At 38.2% G+C, this 16,408-nt stretch overlaps 1 protein-coding gene across 9 annotated transcripts in view; it reads left to right on the top strand.

Moving 5' to 3' along the window:
• The window catches only part of ANKS1B (ankyrin repeat and sterile alpha motif domain containing 1B), a 432,952-nt gene that overhangs the window by 397,010 nt on the left and 19,534 nt on the right, over positions 1-16,408 (top strand). For 7 of the 9 annotated variants that reach the window (XM_062585768.1, XM_062585759.1, XM_062585821.1 and 4 more), the window contains 2 exons: positions 3,826-3,954; positions 8,007-8,078. The exons of 1 other annotated variant lie outside the window; for it this stretch is intronic. In XM_062585768.1, coding sequence (XP_062441752.1) covers positions 3,826-3,954; positions 8,007-8,078 — 201 coding nt within the window. The remainder of the gene's footprint in view (positions 1-3,825; positions 3,955-8,006; positions 8,079-16,408) is intronic. One more of the 9 variants, XM_062585804.1, reaches the window with a different exon arrangement.

Below are 16,408 nucleotides of genomic sequence, written 5' to 3'. Positions count from 1 at the left end.
ATTCTATGTCATAATAAATACATAAGCTTAAATGTTTGATTATTTCTTATAATTTCAAATAGAATATTCAAACCAGAAAATCTTTATCATATCATATGTATTTTTAAAAGCTAAACCAAACATCATACTTGGTCCTATACTGCAATTCACACACATTTTCATAGTGCTGAAAGTGCTCTAGATATTTCTGAAGGGCCTGAATCTCCATATATCAACCATGAGTTAGTTCCAGTGAGTTCCTCTGATTTGAAACTCTTAATAATTCATATTTTTCTACCTCGGACTTAACTATCCTCTGAAGTCTTTTCTATCCCAAGGAGATGTTCTTACCACTTTGCATTTTAATGGGAGTTAATTGCTGTTGTCACACACCCATAATTTTCCTAAATCTCAGCATTTTAGTATCTGACTAGAACAACTCAGCTGAAGAGCTCCTTTTTTCCTTTAGAGGTTTTTAGGCTTGGATTTATGAAAATACTTAGGTGTCTAAATCTTGTTTAAATGCTTTTCTTCTCCTTCAAAAAGAAAAAAAAATGGATGGGGAATATGTAATAAGAATTACACTTCTAAATACCTTCATGGATTTGGGCTTTAGAGCCTTCCCTGCTGTAATTCAAAGCTAAATAGGTAATGAATACTGGCAATAGCACAGTCTGGAAATGTAAGGAGTTCTGTAAGAAACAAACAAAAGAAAATGAGACCAGAAACCACTTCTACTGAATACAAAAAAACACTTACAATATAATGTATATATTGTGTGTGTATGTATTTATATATATTTATACACACACACAAACACACATATGTATATATGTGTGTGTATATATGTATGTATAGATAATACAATATAATATATATAATACAATATAATTACAGAATAGATTTTTATGACTCTGTATAACATCTCCTCCTTTATCCATCAAAATAATCTCTATGATGTTTAATTTTCATGCAGCTTTTCTTAAACTATTCCCCCTACAAGACACACTGAAATACATGAAAGATCCTCGGCTGCAACTGCCAGACACAGAAATTCTGTATCTCTACCATCTACATTCCCTTAATCTCAGCTGTATTGTGTGTTTAGATCATCCCAGAGAGACATATAATAATCTTATCATTTCTGTTTTGTTTAATCTAAAAAGAATGCAGTCCTTACTTGGATGATTTTATATATTAATAGAGTAATTAATGAATGCAAATGAATGCCCTCTGCACAATCCCTCTCTAAGTGTGTTGTATTCCAGCTTTATTAGCCTGGTTGAAGATTATTTCTCATTTCCTTATGATTATTGCTTCCTAGCTCCTGTATAAAATAGAGCCAATATGAAAGGTGATCGCTGCTTCTCTTGCTGCTGCTCTCTGTTTGCAGACAGAACTGATGCAGTTCTTCATGTTTTTAAATCCTGCTATTAATATCTTTCATGCAGAAGTGAGTCAAACTGTAAAATGACGTATCCATTTTATTCCCTATGTACCCCTCTTAATTTGCCTGTACTCTTCTGTTTTCCACATGTGAGGAAAGTCATCTATAAACGAATGCAACAGAACAATGTGGAGCATACCCAGAGTTTGCTGTAGAAATTGTGCTCCTACCTCCCAGAGACCCCCAGGCTTCCAGGGTGGGAAGACCAATGGTCAAAGGACATACTTTTCTAGTTTCTTTATCCCAAATTTAATCCTTTTCCCTTGCAATATGCTTTTCCTAAATAGATGGGATGTACTACCTGAGATCAGTTTCCTTACGCAGAATGTACAGAAGTGTATCTTTATTAGGAAAAAAAAAAAAAAGCCTGTTTCAAGTGTTCTGTTAGCTAGAGCCCTCAAACAGTTTACAACAGACAGCTGAGTATGCTGTGAGAATGTATAATGGGTGCATTTCAACTTCAAATATAAACTCCGGTGATAAGGATTCATCTCCTTATCCCTTTTAATATGATTGCATTCACATTTTATAAAAACTGCTTCTTGAAAAAATCAGATTCTTCTGATTAAATATAATGAAAGGCTTTATAAATTAGTAGTGAAAGGTTTCATTTCTATGGACACAGAATGCCAAAAAATGGAGCAATTGCTGCTGCTGCTTTCCTTCCAAAATTTGAGCTTGGAATCATATCTACAGCATACAGACAATTTAGCTAGGCAAAACCAAAATTACAATATTGCACAATTTGTAGATGTGCTAATAGTGTCAACATTAAGTAGGGTTGACTTGTTTTATGATGTTCACTTGCTTGAAGTTACCATATTGGCAGGGTAATGTTGATGTTTCCAGATTTATCTCTTGCTTTTCATTGCAGAGTTGTGCAAATGTGTGTCATTTCATTATTTTGTGACACATGAAAATGATGTACTTGTTTTGTTTACTCTGTCCTGGTTTAATTAGTAGGATGTGGTAGTTTGCCAGACTTTTGAATGTCTTCAATAAGAGTTTTTTTTATGTGTTTTTGATGCTTAACTTTTTCTCCTTAAAAGTCCTAACTTATGGCCAAATTCTATGTGAAATACTGATGCCACTTCCAACACAAATTTTAAAAGCATTACACACACCGAAAATATAGAGAGATATATGCAGATAAAGTAGCATAATCCAAATTGAAATGATCACATAGGAGAGTAAAACCATTTGAGGGAAAACAATCAAGAGGGGAAGGAAGGTCAGGAAAGAGAAAGCTGATCCCTAAAAGGCAGAGCGGGAGGGCAAGGGGTAGTCTGAGATGGACCAGGCTCTTGGAGAGTAGGGGGGAGTGGGGACAGTGACAGAGGGAAGGGGAGGAAGAGTCTATCCATGGATCATCTTTGGTTAGAGTGAGCTGATGTTGGCTCAGCAACACTCCTGGTGGCCTGTGGTTCAAAAGTCTGTATTTTAGAAATGGAAATGGGGAGCATGGACACATGTGAACCAAAAGTGGGTGAGATCAGAGTTTTTAAAAAATACATAACCTCACAAGAATAGCTATCCCTATGAGCTTGCAAGGTAGCAGGAGCCCGGAAGGGCCCAGAGGTCAGTGCTGGTCCAATGAAGTCCTGACTGAAATGCACACTGGCAGGTGAGACCCAGACCAGCACAGCTATGGGGTTCCTCTACAGCTGTCTGTGGTGGCTCTTTATGGACGGGAGAAGAGTGTCCTGTGAGGGGGTTGGCCACAAACTGCAGCCCTACTCATGTTCTTTAGGGATTTGAGGAAGGGGGGGAGGTGACAGCTCTAGGAAGACAGATATTCATATCAAGGAGGATGATGGATGTGGAAGGGCGGTGTTAGTAACTCCACAATGAGACATCAACAGAAGGTGATCAAAGTAAATATTCATAAAGAGATTAAAGAATGCCTTATATGTTTGAAGAATGTATAATAAGTCTTCAGATCAAAGCAAGGTCTCAGTTATTTAGCCATTTAGAAAAGTTAGTTAACAGTTATATATGCTGGATAATGGAAGACATTAATTGTGTAGAAAAGTCTGCAAAGCACATACATAGAGGAATTTGTGATTGGCATTTTTATGCATCTTGTGAGTTTTTTCAAGAGCTCTCATCCGCATACGTGTATTGTAAACAGACATTTTAAAGGAATATTTCAGATGCCTAACGATTTTATTCTAAAAGTAAATTGATTTAATTAAAGCATCATTAAACACTACAGTAGATGACTTTGGATTATAAATTAAATCCTGAAAAATGCTGAAGAATTTGTATTCCCTGATTTCAGTTTCATGGCTCTGTGTGTAGAAAACACATTACTGTTAATAGAGCACAGCAGTGGAGGGCTACTTTATAACAAATTTGCCTGCAACTTTTTTTATATCTTGAATAACTGTGATTTTCAGACAGGAGATTGGGGAGAGCCTTCAATTACCTTGCGACCTCCAAATGAAGCCACAGCATCAACACCTGTACAATACTGGCAACATCATCCAGAGAAACTCATCTTCCAGTCGTGTGATTATAAAGCATTTGTAAGTGTTGATACATTTAGTGGTTTGATTTGGAGTAGATCATATTAAATTTTATAGACTGGGAATTTTTTTTCATTTGTAATGTTTTGTCAGTCACTTTTAATGAGACAGACCACTTTCTCTGAAATAACATAGTCTTAATAAATAAGAAACAAACATGCACAGTATTTTATACTATGATTTTTTGTTATATTTTGCAGCCCATGTAATGATCAGAGAAATGACACTATCAGTAAGTGGCTAAGTGCTGTGGCAGTGGCAGTGAGAGCAGAAACCCTTGTCTCTTGTCCTTCACATATACCAGTCTAGTAGTAGAAGATGTTTATAGGAAAGCAGTAAAACAACATCAGACAAGATCCTTATGCCTACCTTAATGCTTAATATTCAGCAGTTCATGTAAGCATTGCTTTGCCTGGAATTTAAACGCCTAGTTTTGGGCAAAGGAGCTAGAGAGGATGGAAGTCGTGATCGCAAAGCAGTGTTTCCAATCCATGGGACAAGGGCACATTGAAAACTCTCCTAGACTAGTGACTACTTGAAGTAGCAGTAGCAGGACTCAGGGCAGGGAGCATTTACACCTCCCAGCAGCTGTAACTGATTCTCTCTTCCTATCCCTGAAAAAACTGAACTTCGCTCTACAGAGAAATGTAATTAGTGTTCTTTGTATATTATAAACACTTGTGAAGGAGAAGAAGGGCTCCCGAAGTACAAAAAGTCAGACTGCAAGACATTTTTTAAAATGAAAAACACTTTTCTGAAGTAAGCCCAGAGTACACTGTGCAATCAGTGGCGAGGGGCTGGTCCTTCTGGGTACCTCCTGAGGTGAGTCCAGTGACTCAGCCCATCTATTTAAATGGTTTCGTTTTTCCTTCTGACTTTGCTGGAAACCACTGTTCAAGATGACAGATGTTCTTCCATCCACTTGGGATCCAGACCTCCTCGTTCTTGTCAGAGGCAGGCACTTCATGAAGCAAAGCTGACTATTTTGAAAAGAAAAAGTTGTAGTGCCTTTAACGTAGTAGCTGGAGGTTAAACCGCTTTTCCAGGATACTGGATCCTCTTCAGCTGGAGAGGCCTGGGATATTTTAGGATAGTGATCTGTTCAGCAGAAACTAGGGCATTCTTGGGGAGAGCTGGGGGCTGCTGAGCTTGAGTTATAGCATGTCTAGGAAGGCAGGAATTAGGGACTGAATAAGTGCAGCAGTGACAGAGACTGCCTTTCACTCAGCAGGGGACAGAAGGTGCACCGGCCTGGCTCTCCAGACCACGTCTGTAACGTCAATTAGACCTTCAAGAGGTAGAAATGTCATGAATGCAGCAATCATCCTTGGACAGTAGCTAAACCTCCCGCCTTCATCAGCAAGCCAAGCTTCATCTTGCCTGTTCTCAGGCCAGGTCCCAGTGGTCCTGCTATGCAGTATCTTTGATTCAAAGGGAAGCTTCCTCACTTCTAGTTTTTTTAAAATAATGTTCATACTTTTCTGTATAATGTACAGGGTTAGCTCAGAGTGCCTCTTTTTTCACTATTTGATCCAGAAGTAAATCCCAAATCGGATCTTTGCACCAGATTGAAAGATATATTGATTGTATACTGATTATGACTACAACTTTGTGCAGAAATGGAAGTTGGGATATTATTATAGAGATATTATCAAAATATCCAACTTATTATTTTTTAAAGAAATATCTATCTTTCCTGAAGACCGTGCATCAGTGCAGTGTCTGAGCTCCAGGATCTGTTATGACCATGGGTATAGAGTAAAATACTGGTGAAGAAGATGTAAGGCGTGGCAGCTTTTACTGTATGTCACCCCACTTAGCTGTTGATCTGTTGGATGTCCTCTATATTCATCCCACATTCTCCAGGTCTTTGAGAAGGAACATTCCTGAGAGCACAAGAAGTCTACGGGATGCAAAATTCCCTCCTAGGTCTAGGAGATCACATTTTTCTGACAACTTAATTGGGCAGTACCTTTGTGATTTGTTTGTTTATTCCACAGTCCACCCTGGGAAGCATTTTTGAGTGCCCAGAGCTGAGATTTTTTTGCTACTGTGCGGTAGAGACAGGAGAGTCTCTTCCTTCCCTCTCGTTCTGCCATGAGTACAAAAGCACTGCTTTTGTCTCTGATGCCTGCTCAGCTGGTAGCTTTCATGGAAATATTAAGTTGTTGAGCCATAGTCTAATAACATTTGAAGAATTGAATTGCAGTCTTCCCAGAGAAGGCCAATGATACCAGAGGTGTCACACAGCAAAGGACCCAGAGAAAGATACAGTTCAACTTAATATGCTTTTGTTTAATTTTCTAATTTCAGAGCTTGCTCTAAATTGGATGTTCTTCTGTAAGGGCAATGTCAAGCCATCCTGTCAAATTAATGCCCAAAGCCTTATTCATGTCATCATCAAGCCTCCAGCTGGACTCACAGCTGTTTGGTTTAAGAATTGTTCACATTTGCAGTCCTCCAGGAATGCCCTTCATTCCTTCCTTTCCACCTGCACTTACGTAGCTGCATTGGTGTTGCTCACTGCTCTGTTTATAATGTCCTGTGAGGTGATTCTCAGTAGCTACTGTGTGGGCTACTGTCTACATTGAAATATTTATACATTTTCTTGCCAGTCAGAGACTCTGCGGTACACAGTGTGAACTGAAGGCTTTAAACACAGTCTCTCAGTCTAGGTCAAGAAACCGGGGAGCTGAAGGAGTACGTTTTCTGTTCAGTTCCCATTTGCATTCAGCTATAACTGAAGTTATTTTTGATCAGTTCTCATTTAAGATGATACCAGTTCACTGCCTGGTTTGGGCAGCTTATGCTGTTTCCAAGATGCATCGGTATGTAAGAATGAAAAAAGATCACCTAATCATGGGGGCTCCAGCATCCTCCGGCACGAGGCTCCTGCTGACATTGCTTTTTTTCCATTGCTCACCAATCCCTTTCTCACCAGTGGCATGACTTTTCTTCAGCTCCCATGCTGCTCACACGGGATTGAGGATTTAAGAGAAACCACGGCATTGCACTGCAGTGAGAATGCAAAGAGGCATCTCTGAGCTATAGCAACGAGTGCACATCCACAAATATACATGCCTGTAGTGCGTAAAGAGAAAATGCTGGGCGTGTGGGGCACTTCCACAACCCTGCTGACAGTAGCAAGATGCCTCTCTCCTAGGAGAGGAAGGCAGTGAAGATGCAGGCAGCTTTCTCTGGGTAAGGGTAGCTTAGTTTGCACTCAGCGTGGAGAAGTTCTGCATCCCCAAAGCAACAATCCAGGGGCACATAGATGTCAGCATGGAGAAGCACGGGCTTAAACCACACGTGCTAGTGAGTCGCGCGGTGGGGAAGAGACGGGTGGGAAGGAGCAGGCAGCAGTGAAACACAGTCTTGCATAGCCCATGGCGAGCACGCTTCTCTGGGAGGATGGCCAGGACCCAGAATCAGCAGCTGCTGCCATCTTTTACTTAGTCCCAGTTCAGACTCAAAAAAGGCTTCAAAGGGTCAGTCTCTGCTTGAGCAGAAATAATGGTTTGGGCTAGTTTTCAGTTCAGATTTGGGGTTTTTTTGTTTGCTGTCACTGGACTCTGTTTGCTATCTGTGCATAAAGTAGTTACAGGTTGGATACACAGAGGTTAACATCTCTGCTGCCCTTCACATCCACGTGATTGTATCCATAGCAGTATGGGCTTGGCAGATGGCTACTAAGGGGGGAAAATAATATTTTTATGAAAAAGACATTTTTAAGATGAAATTGGTAGTATTTTTTTTCTTGTTTGAGTGACTAAAATGATAAGCTAGACTACTTACAGGTACTTTTTCTAAGGGCTCCATCAAAATTAGTACATTCACTGCTGTGCATTCCTGCTTCATGTGGAGCATTGATTAAAACTCACCATTTCAAATGATCTCTGAGAACTGCAGAATAAAAAAAAATCTAAAATCATGAAGTGTTAGGTTGTTCCTAATTTTAAATCTCTAATTTTAAGAATTTTTAGTGCTTTTCTGCAGATGTGTGCTTGTTCTAGAATTTTAGCTACATGAAGTTTAATGGGTTTTTATTTTAGTATTTAGGTTCTATGCTGGTAAAAGAGTTAAGAGGCACAGAGTCAACACAGGATGCTTGTGCAAAGATGAGGGTAAGTTAGTAAATCTACTCCCTTCTCTAATCACCAAAATAGTAGCAAGTTGTTACCTGTACTGTGCCCTTTTTTTGCATTTATAATATTCTGTTACCCATTTGTTTTCCACTGTGCTTGCATTTGCTCTAGTATTCAACAGGAAGTCTGTTCTGCCTTTCATCTTAATTTATAGTTATACCAAAGTTCTAAGACAGATTTTAATTTTACACGTTGTGGCTAAGAACAAGTAAGTGCATGCATAATTTCTTGTGTTTTCTTCTGAATCTTTGGGACTATTTAAAAATACTTTCCACAAACTTTAAATGTGCTCGTATCACTTTGTTTTTATAAACAGAATAAATGTATGGCTTTTATGGAAATGTAACTACTATTTATTACAAAAAAAGTAAATACATTTTAGTAGTAAATATATTAACATGTTACTAAAGTCATTGTTCCCTTATTTAGAGCTAATCCGCACTTAATCATATGGATGCCTTTACTCACATGAGTATTCGCATTTATTATGAGTTACATATTTGTTTATTGATTGAAGGATGAAAAGAGAACAAACTCAATTTACTTGCCAATGAAAAAACAGTCAGGATTGACTTTTTTCAGGCAGGTCAGAATATGCTTTTGTATATGCTTCAGCATCATACTGGTTTGTAGAAAATTGTTACGAGGCTCAGTCTATATCCAAGAAACATTATACCGATAGAAACTCAAAACAAGCAACAGGCGTGCTACCCAGTATATTTCCAATTGTAATTGTAATAACACTCCTGTTCAGAGTGATGGAGAACATTTCATGGTCTGGTATGATTAATTAATGAAGAATATGCCTGTATAATGATCTGCTGAAGAGAAAACATAAGATCCATAACATAATGAATGGATTTCACTCATTCATCTATCTTAAGTCTTTTTTGCAAGATACCTCTGAGTGCTAGACATAGCATTTGGATCAGTTATAAAGCCAGAAGATGTGTAAAATTCATACAAACAATCATTTCCTATTGGTTACATATCTATAGTACACAGACTTGCACAAGCTGTTTTAGGTAAGGGCTGGCAGTAATTCACAGGTACTACATTGCCAGAAAATCTGTGGCTTTTCAGCTGATTGCCTGCTAATGATTCCTTACCTAGGCTTAAAATTTCTCTAAAAAGCCATATCAGCTTGACATAGGGTATCTATCCTCACCTGTGTGTTCTGGGGGACTGAGGCTATAAGTCTACTTATATAAGTGTACTCTACTATCCATCTTCCATTCCAGTTTTCAAATTGTCTAACTTAGCCCTTCAATTTTTTTTAGGAATGTGTCTATTTTGGGGGCAGGTTTAGCTCAGTCGGTTAGAGCGTGGTGCTGCTAATGCCAAGGTCATGGGTTCAATCCCTGTATGGGCTATGCTGAGGGTTAGACTAGGTGATCTCCAGAGGTCCCTTCCAACCTTACCATTCTATGATTCTATGATTCTGTGCAGATATCCGGGCAAAATGTGACACCATAGTAACACACATCATCTTCAGTAAATTACTTGAATGCACTGAGAAGCTTAACACCAAAAAATTGCTCCAAATAATTTATGGCAATTTTATTTTTTTTAAATATTCCATACGTATCTGAAAATTAAATGTTTAAAAACAAGTTTATTTAAAAAATACATTTTTTTTCCATAAAAATGGTAGCTACACTAATAGTCTGTACAGGACATTTAAACAAAATAGTGATATGTTTTATATATATGTATTTACATTTTATTTTGAAATAGTTATGTTGTGAAAATGTTTATTTTCCAGTTTAAGGGTTTTTTATAGCAAAGATATTTGAATAAAACAGTTCTTAATCAAGGTTTCATCTATCCTTTCTATGTAGTCCTTTAATCACATTCCTATTCAAGTCAGAGACAAAAAATCACTGACTTAATGGGAACAGATTATTATCCTAGTACTTCCTAGTGAAAAAAGGTTCCTAGTGAGAAAAATGTATCCTTTTCCAAAATTTTCTTCCTCTGTATTCTGAACATTGATATGTGAATTGAGAGCTCAGATTGTCCTAAGCCATCTTGAAGTTTTGAGGTCATGTTCATTACTGTTTTTTAAGTACTGCTAAGTTGTCGTTGAAAATTTGGCCTCTATTTTAGTTGAATTACACTTTAACTGTACTGAAAAGAATATTTCTAAATGCTTACTAAAAAGAAATGAAAAACTAGGTATATTAACTGATTGCCCCCCAGCACTGAATTCTACCCATTTGTCCAGTCTCTTTAGAGTCAACAAGGCTGAACTAATGTGACAAAGCAGTTTTGTTAAATTTTAGTATTTATTTTATTTTCCTATCTATATATTTCAAATCTGTCATATGCTGAACTTCATGCTATAACCTGAAACCTCATATCAGGTTGAGGTCAATCCAAATGTTTTTCTTTCTGGAGTCTGATAGATACTATTTTTAAGAAGATTGTGTGAAAATTAGGTACTTAATTTCTCTGTCATTTTGGCTGTTGCTTGTTTACTTTTAATTTAATGCTGTTCAAAAAAGTATTGGTATTCATTGGATGTCTTCCAGTCAGCAGATGCACAAGGATGAAAGAAGCCCATCAGTGAAAAATAGTATCCTGATCTTCCTTAATTATTCATAGAAATAGAGAAACAGAAATGACCTCTTTGCTGACTGATCTAATCCATCCTCACTGGAAGTGGATTCTTCCCGTAATTCTGGTTATTGTGATTTATGGGTTTGGTTCTCAAACGAGAAGTATCACGCAGATATCCCTCTCCTATCTCCACCAAAAGCTCACAGCAGCCTCTTCTGATGGCTTAAGAGCAAAGGGAGAGCCAAAATGTCATATGATGTAGAAAAACTAGGAACTTCTGTATTAATAACTTATTGGCCATCCACTGTGCTTCTCGACACTATGAAGCAGTGTGCTCTGCTGGGCAAATGATGGATTTGTTTGGGAATTCATGCAGATGCATTAGATTGAACTCAACGTGGGGATCAAGGTTATATATGCTTTTTGTTCTCACCCAGATTTCAGATTAAAACTCTTGTAGTCATCCAAAATTATGTATATTTGGCAAGAACTGTACCTGTTAGAAGGATTATACATTATTTTTCCGATCACGTATTTGTATTCCAAGACTGGATTTATATTTTATGGTTTCCTATTTGTTTTAATCTGTTTTCTCTTACAAACTCCCTCAGCAGTCCATAGCACTGTCTCCTTATCTCCATTCCCCACCTACTGTTAACTGACCTTTGCTACTTGGAGATTAAATCTTGCCATCCTGGCCAGTATAGATTTATTAATTATAGTTGAGAGATGCCTTCAAGAACTGAAGAGCTTTCATCTTTCTCAGCGTGGAATGGGAAATATTACAAGTTGTATTTTCAGTCAGATTACTGTCTTCACTTCAAATCACCATAGGAACAAGAAGCAAGAATAAAACGTGTTTACATCAAAATAAAGAAAAGGAAAGAAGTTTAATTGAAGCTAGGAAGAGACCTGTTTTCTACAGTAGATTCCATCTGACATTTACACATCTGAGCTCCTTGGCAAGGTGAAAGGGAACAGTTTTATACTTACTGACATGAGCACAGCAGCAAGGTAGACTCTTTCCTTGCAGTAAGGTTAAATCACTAATGTTGCATGGACCGATTGCATAGTCTGAACCAAGATATTTAATGCAGCAACAGGAAACTTACATTCGAAGCAAAGATTTTGTTCTTGGATCTGAGTGCCTTTCTGATGTTTTCTTTTTAGAAAAGGCATTCTTACATATCAAGTCAAGTTCTGGAGAATCAGCAATACAATTCTGTTCACAAAGTCTATGTTTAAATGTCTTGCTGAGTTAAGACCAAAAATGTCAGATTTGGAATTGTCATAGTCTTTGCTTCTCTTATCTCTGGAGAGAAAGACGAAGCAGAGTTGACTCTTTCTCCTACAAAATGAAAAAGTGAAGTAGGCAGGGTCTTGGGCTTTCCTTTCTCATTCCTTTTGACATAAACAAGGAGAAGTTGGATATAGATGGCCATCTCCATGGTTCTGCTCATCTCTCTGTTTTTCAATTTCCTTATCTCCCCCCAAAATGGGAGGAAGAACCAGTACCATTCATAGGCCTCCCAGTAGAACTAGCCAGGCAAAAGGGAAGTTGCAATGATACTTTAGAAACTCTGCAGCAGAGTTCTCCCTCTGCACTCAAACCGTGCATTGTTTGGCTTGTGACTTATAAAGATACTGGTTTACATCTGGCAGGAAGAGAAAGAAAAAAAGGGGTGGAATAATACTTAATAATGAGGTAAAAAGACATTATTTTTCCGGATGCTTATGTAAGTTGTTCGGCTCAGATTAATTAAATTGGCTTGTGCAAAACATGATGTCATTCTGAATTTTAATATTCTCACTCATACAAAAGCTATGAATATTTAAAAACTGAGCAGAAAATGTGGTTGGTAGCTCAACTCAATGCACATCAAGCACAATGAATAATGTTCATCCTTGTCTTGTCAGATGCCAGATCCATATGTGGTTTGTCAGGAATAACTGAATAGTTGTGTAGTATTTATTTAAAAAAAAAACTTTATGAATCAGAATTCAGTGGTGCCTCTGACTTATTTACATTTTGAGTGGCCTGTCTGTGTTTCTTTACAGAAAGTTAAGAAACTCTGTAAGTAAGAAGGTTTCATAAATTATAAATTTGTTAAATACTGGCTTAAGGATTCCCCTTCTTTCTAGTTATTGTAGAAAAACAGCCCTTTAATCCTCAGTTCAGTGCCCATCCTCCCAGCACCATGCTCAGTGCTTTCTTCTGCCTGCTCAGCATGGCAAAGCAGTTAGTGCCTCACTTCCAGTTGCTTATGAGCAACTTAAAGAAATGCCTGCCTTTTTCCCCTGGTGTAGTAAGGAGCCTCAGCAGCCAAACACTGGCACTCTCAATCACTCTGATCATCTAGGCTCCTACTTCTTTTGGTACTGCTGTGTCTTAGGCGACTGCAGTGCCAGCTCAATATGCTTCCTAATAGGTAACTAAGGGAAACATTCCTGCAAGACAGGCCTCCACAGCTGTGAAGCCAGAGGACCATAACACCACAGAAGACATCAGTTCTTACAGTGTTAAGCTATTTGCTGGAACTGGACCACAGTGACCTTTATTCTGATCATGGTGGCCCTTGTAGCCATCCTTATCCATCATTTCCAGTCCATGACTTGAAACTGTCCAAAGGGAACAAAGATATTTTTTCTAGTGAGAAATTTGGACACTCAGGAAGATCTTAGTTTAGTCCTTATGCCTCAGTGAGTCCTCTTTTGACTATATGCAACTGTATTGCTGTTTTCTGAATTCGCCAAAATAGACAAATGTTTTCCTTCAAGGCTTTCTTTGAAGTCATCACATAAGCAGGAAATGGAGAGATCTAAGTATTAAGGACAGAGACTATATACCATGACAAAGCAGAAAGCAGTCCAGTTTTCTGCCTAAGACAGCTGTGAGGGAGTCACCTAAACCAACACCTCCACCTGCTGCTGGCCGTTTCAAAAAGAGGACCAAAGATTTGCTCTAGGTTCTGGACACCGAGAGGGCTCCTTTCATTCAGCTATAAAAAAACAAATCTTTCAAATTATGCACAACTTTGTTAATCTTCAGAGAGCTCATAAGCCACAAATATTTTTTTCAGAAGTCAGTGGATATGCCTGGCTGCTCTGATGTGTGTTGTGAGACCTTAGTAAGGTTGGGCCTCCAGCAGGCTTAAAACTTAACACCACTGCTCAAACAACCTCTTCTGAATAGTGTCTCCATTGCAGATATTTACAAAGCAGCCAAATGGACCATTATTCTGCAAATACTATGACAGAATCAGGTATAGGGTAGAAAATTATCAGATTCTCTGGTCCCTGTTTTCTTAGGACTTGTAGTTCTATCTTTGTAGTGTGGCCACAGCTTTGGGAGAACCTACACTGTATATATTACTCAAAAGGGAAAAATAAGTTATGGGAGGTCCTTATGTGCACTTCACATTATGCCAACCTATGTTCTTCAGAGGCTAATATGTCCTTGAACTTTGTGGCTAAAAGGAATCCAAGGTGCAGGAGGGATGTACTGCCCTATCAGCAGCACATGAGTATGTGCAGATACTGCAAAACCAAAAAATTCTCTTTCTCAAGTAGATGAGTTGCAGGTGCATCCTCGGTGCAATGTTCAAATTAATAACATAGCTTGGAGGCATCCACTGATTGTAGGGAAGTAAACAGTCTTGCACCAAAGGGATTACAGATGCTATTGTATTCTACGAGGTACTAAATTATATCAGTGATGCACTTTTGAGCATTTTGGATCAAGGGAAGTTAGCAAATGTTTATTACAAGGTAGACTGTATTTTCAAAATTGGCTTCAAAATTTACTGGTCAAAAGTGAACTTTAACTTTTTATTTCATCTCATCCACAGTATTGTCAAAGTGACTCACTTCAAACAGATTTGTATGTAAGGCTACATAAGCCTTAGAAGACATAAGAGACTTATGGGTATGATGGTGAATGGTACCAGCACATATGTTGAAATGTGCAATTGGATGTAATTTGGAATTAATAGTTGCTCCCAAAGTGGGAATATGTTCCGGCTTTCTTAGTGGAATGGGTTCCAATACATAATTGAATAGTAAAATTGCCAGCTACAGTCTTCCGATAGCAACTAAAAACAGGATAGGACAGAATTCAGAGATTCATTTGCAAAAGTTCAAAAAAAAAGGATTAAATCTGAGGATTTTACAAGCACATAAATTTGTATGCAGAATGTATATATGTATGAAGTTCCTAGTGACTTGGCGTAGCTGAATAATGTCTTTTTGCTGAGTATTTGCAAGACCAAGTATAATTACATAAGCAGTAAAAAAATAAAAATGAACATGGTTTCATTTTGGCCACTGAATGAAAGCTGGGTAATCTGGTTATAAATGTCCTTATTGGTGTATAAATACAGGAAAGTGGTCAACCTGGCAAAGCAGAAGTACCAGTATACCCTGCTTCCTCCTGATGTGAAATAAATAGATAAGGTGAAAGCATTTGTAGAGTGGGCTGGATTACACCATACGCTACAGTATATCAAATGAATGTATGAGCACCTTACTTGGACACATTCTGTGCAAATTACTTACTTACTTGGGCACATTCTGTGCAAATTTCCTCTTAAGCTGCTTTGTGTGTATGTATGCACACAGAGCTATCACATTTTATATACTGCAGGAGCATTCAAAAGTGTTAACCAGGATTAGTGTTCTTGGTTCGGCACAGAACAAGGTTTGAGGTACGATCCTGTCTTGAAAGGATTAAAGGCACTTTAAGGTTGTATGTTTTGTATTTGTATGTATTTACTTTTTAAGAGTAAACAGCTAGTTTATATTTCTTTATTCACAGAACAAAGTCTCCTGCCTCTTAAGCCATCATTAGGCTTTGGTAGATATGATGGCTTGGTGGGTCTCAAATGAAATTATTTGGAGTTTAGTTTATATTCTAATTAGGCAGTTGACAGTTCTGTGCAGCCTTTGGTTGAAAATCAAAATACAGGTGGAAATGCTTCACTGGCTTAGGACAATTTTTAGTGCTATGGAAATTTATTAAGAGTTTGCTTGTGAGCATGGGGCTTCTTTTGCAGTGAAGAAAAATCATTAACTGGGTTGGAGACAGTGACTAGAATCCTGGACTGCTCTCTTTCTCAGGGAAATACCCTCACGACTGAGCTTGTGCTCTCACTCTCTCTCTGGCCTCACTGCTTTTGCATCCCTTTTCTGCACAATGGACCAATTTCAAAAGGAGAAACTGGGAGCATCCCTGTCCAGGGCCATACAAGGTTTTGACACTGTCTTGTATAGCAGAAGCAGTGGGCTCAGATGCAGACTCAGAAGAGTCTGAAATCCAGACTTTTGCTTTGGGGGCAAGTGCTGTAATGACAAGGCAATTATACAGAAGATGCCTCCTACCTCCTTCCACGAAGCAGAACTCCATTGTGAATGCTGAGTGGATGAAGGCACTTATTAAACAGCCTTGAGCCTGGTGCTTGTTTAGGTGGTTGTTTCTGATGGATTGGCTCTAAGTACCCTTGCAGAAAGCTAACTTTTATATAGAAGCTGACTAGAGAGAAAGAAGAATATCAGAAACCCCATTCCTTCAAAGTGCCTGGTGCTCTCCACTGACTTTGTAGAAATACTGAATTAAATGAGAAGCCTGTTCTATAATTCTTCCATGTTCCTTGGTAGAGTAGCAGAGAGTTCAGTGGGGAATGAAGAGCCCTATTAGAGTTGATTTAAAGCCTACCACTAACCTTCAAGAATCACTGTGCTGGTGTCCATAT

The sequence above is a fragment of the Rhea pennata genome, chromosome 1 (assembly GCF_028389875.1).
Source record: "Rhea pennata isolate bPtePen1 chromosome 1, bPtePen1.pri, whole genome shotgun sequence".
In the NCBI taxonomy this organism is placed as follows: Eukaryota; Metazoa; Chordata; class Aves; order Rheiformes; family Rheidae; genus Rhea; species Rhea pennata.
The sequence above is the reverse complement of the archived record's forward strand: the minus strand, read 5'-3'. Positions and strand labels throughout refer to the sequence as shown.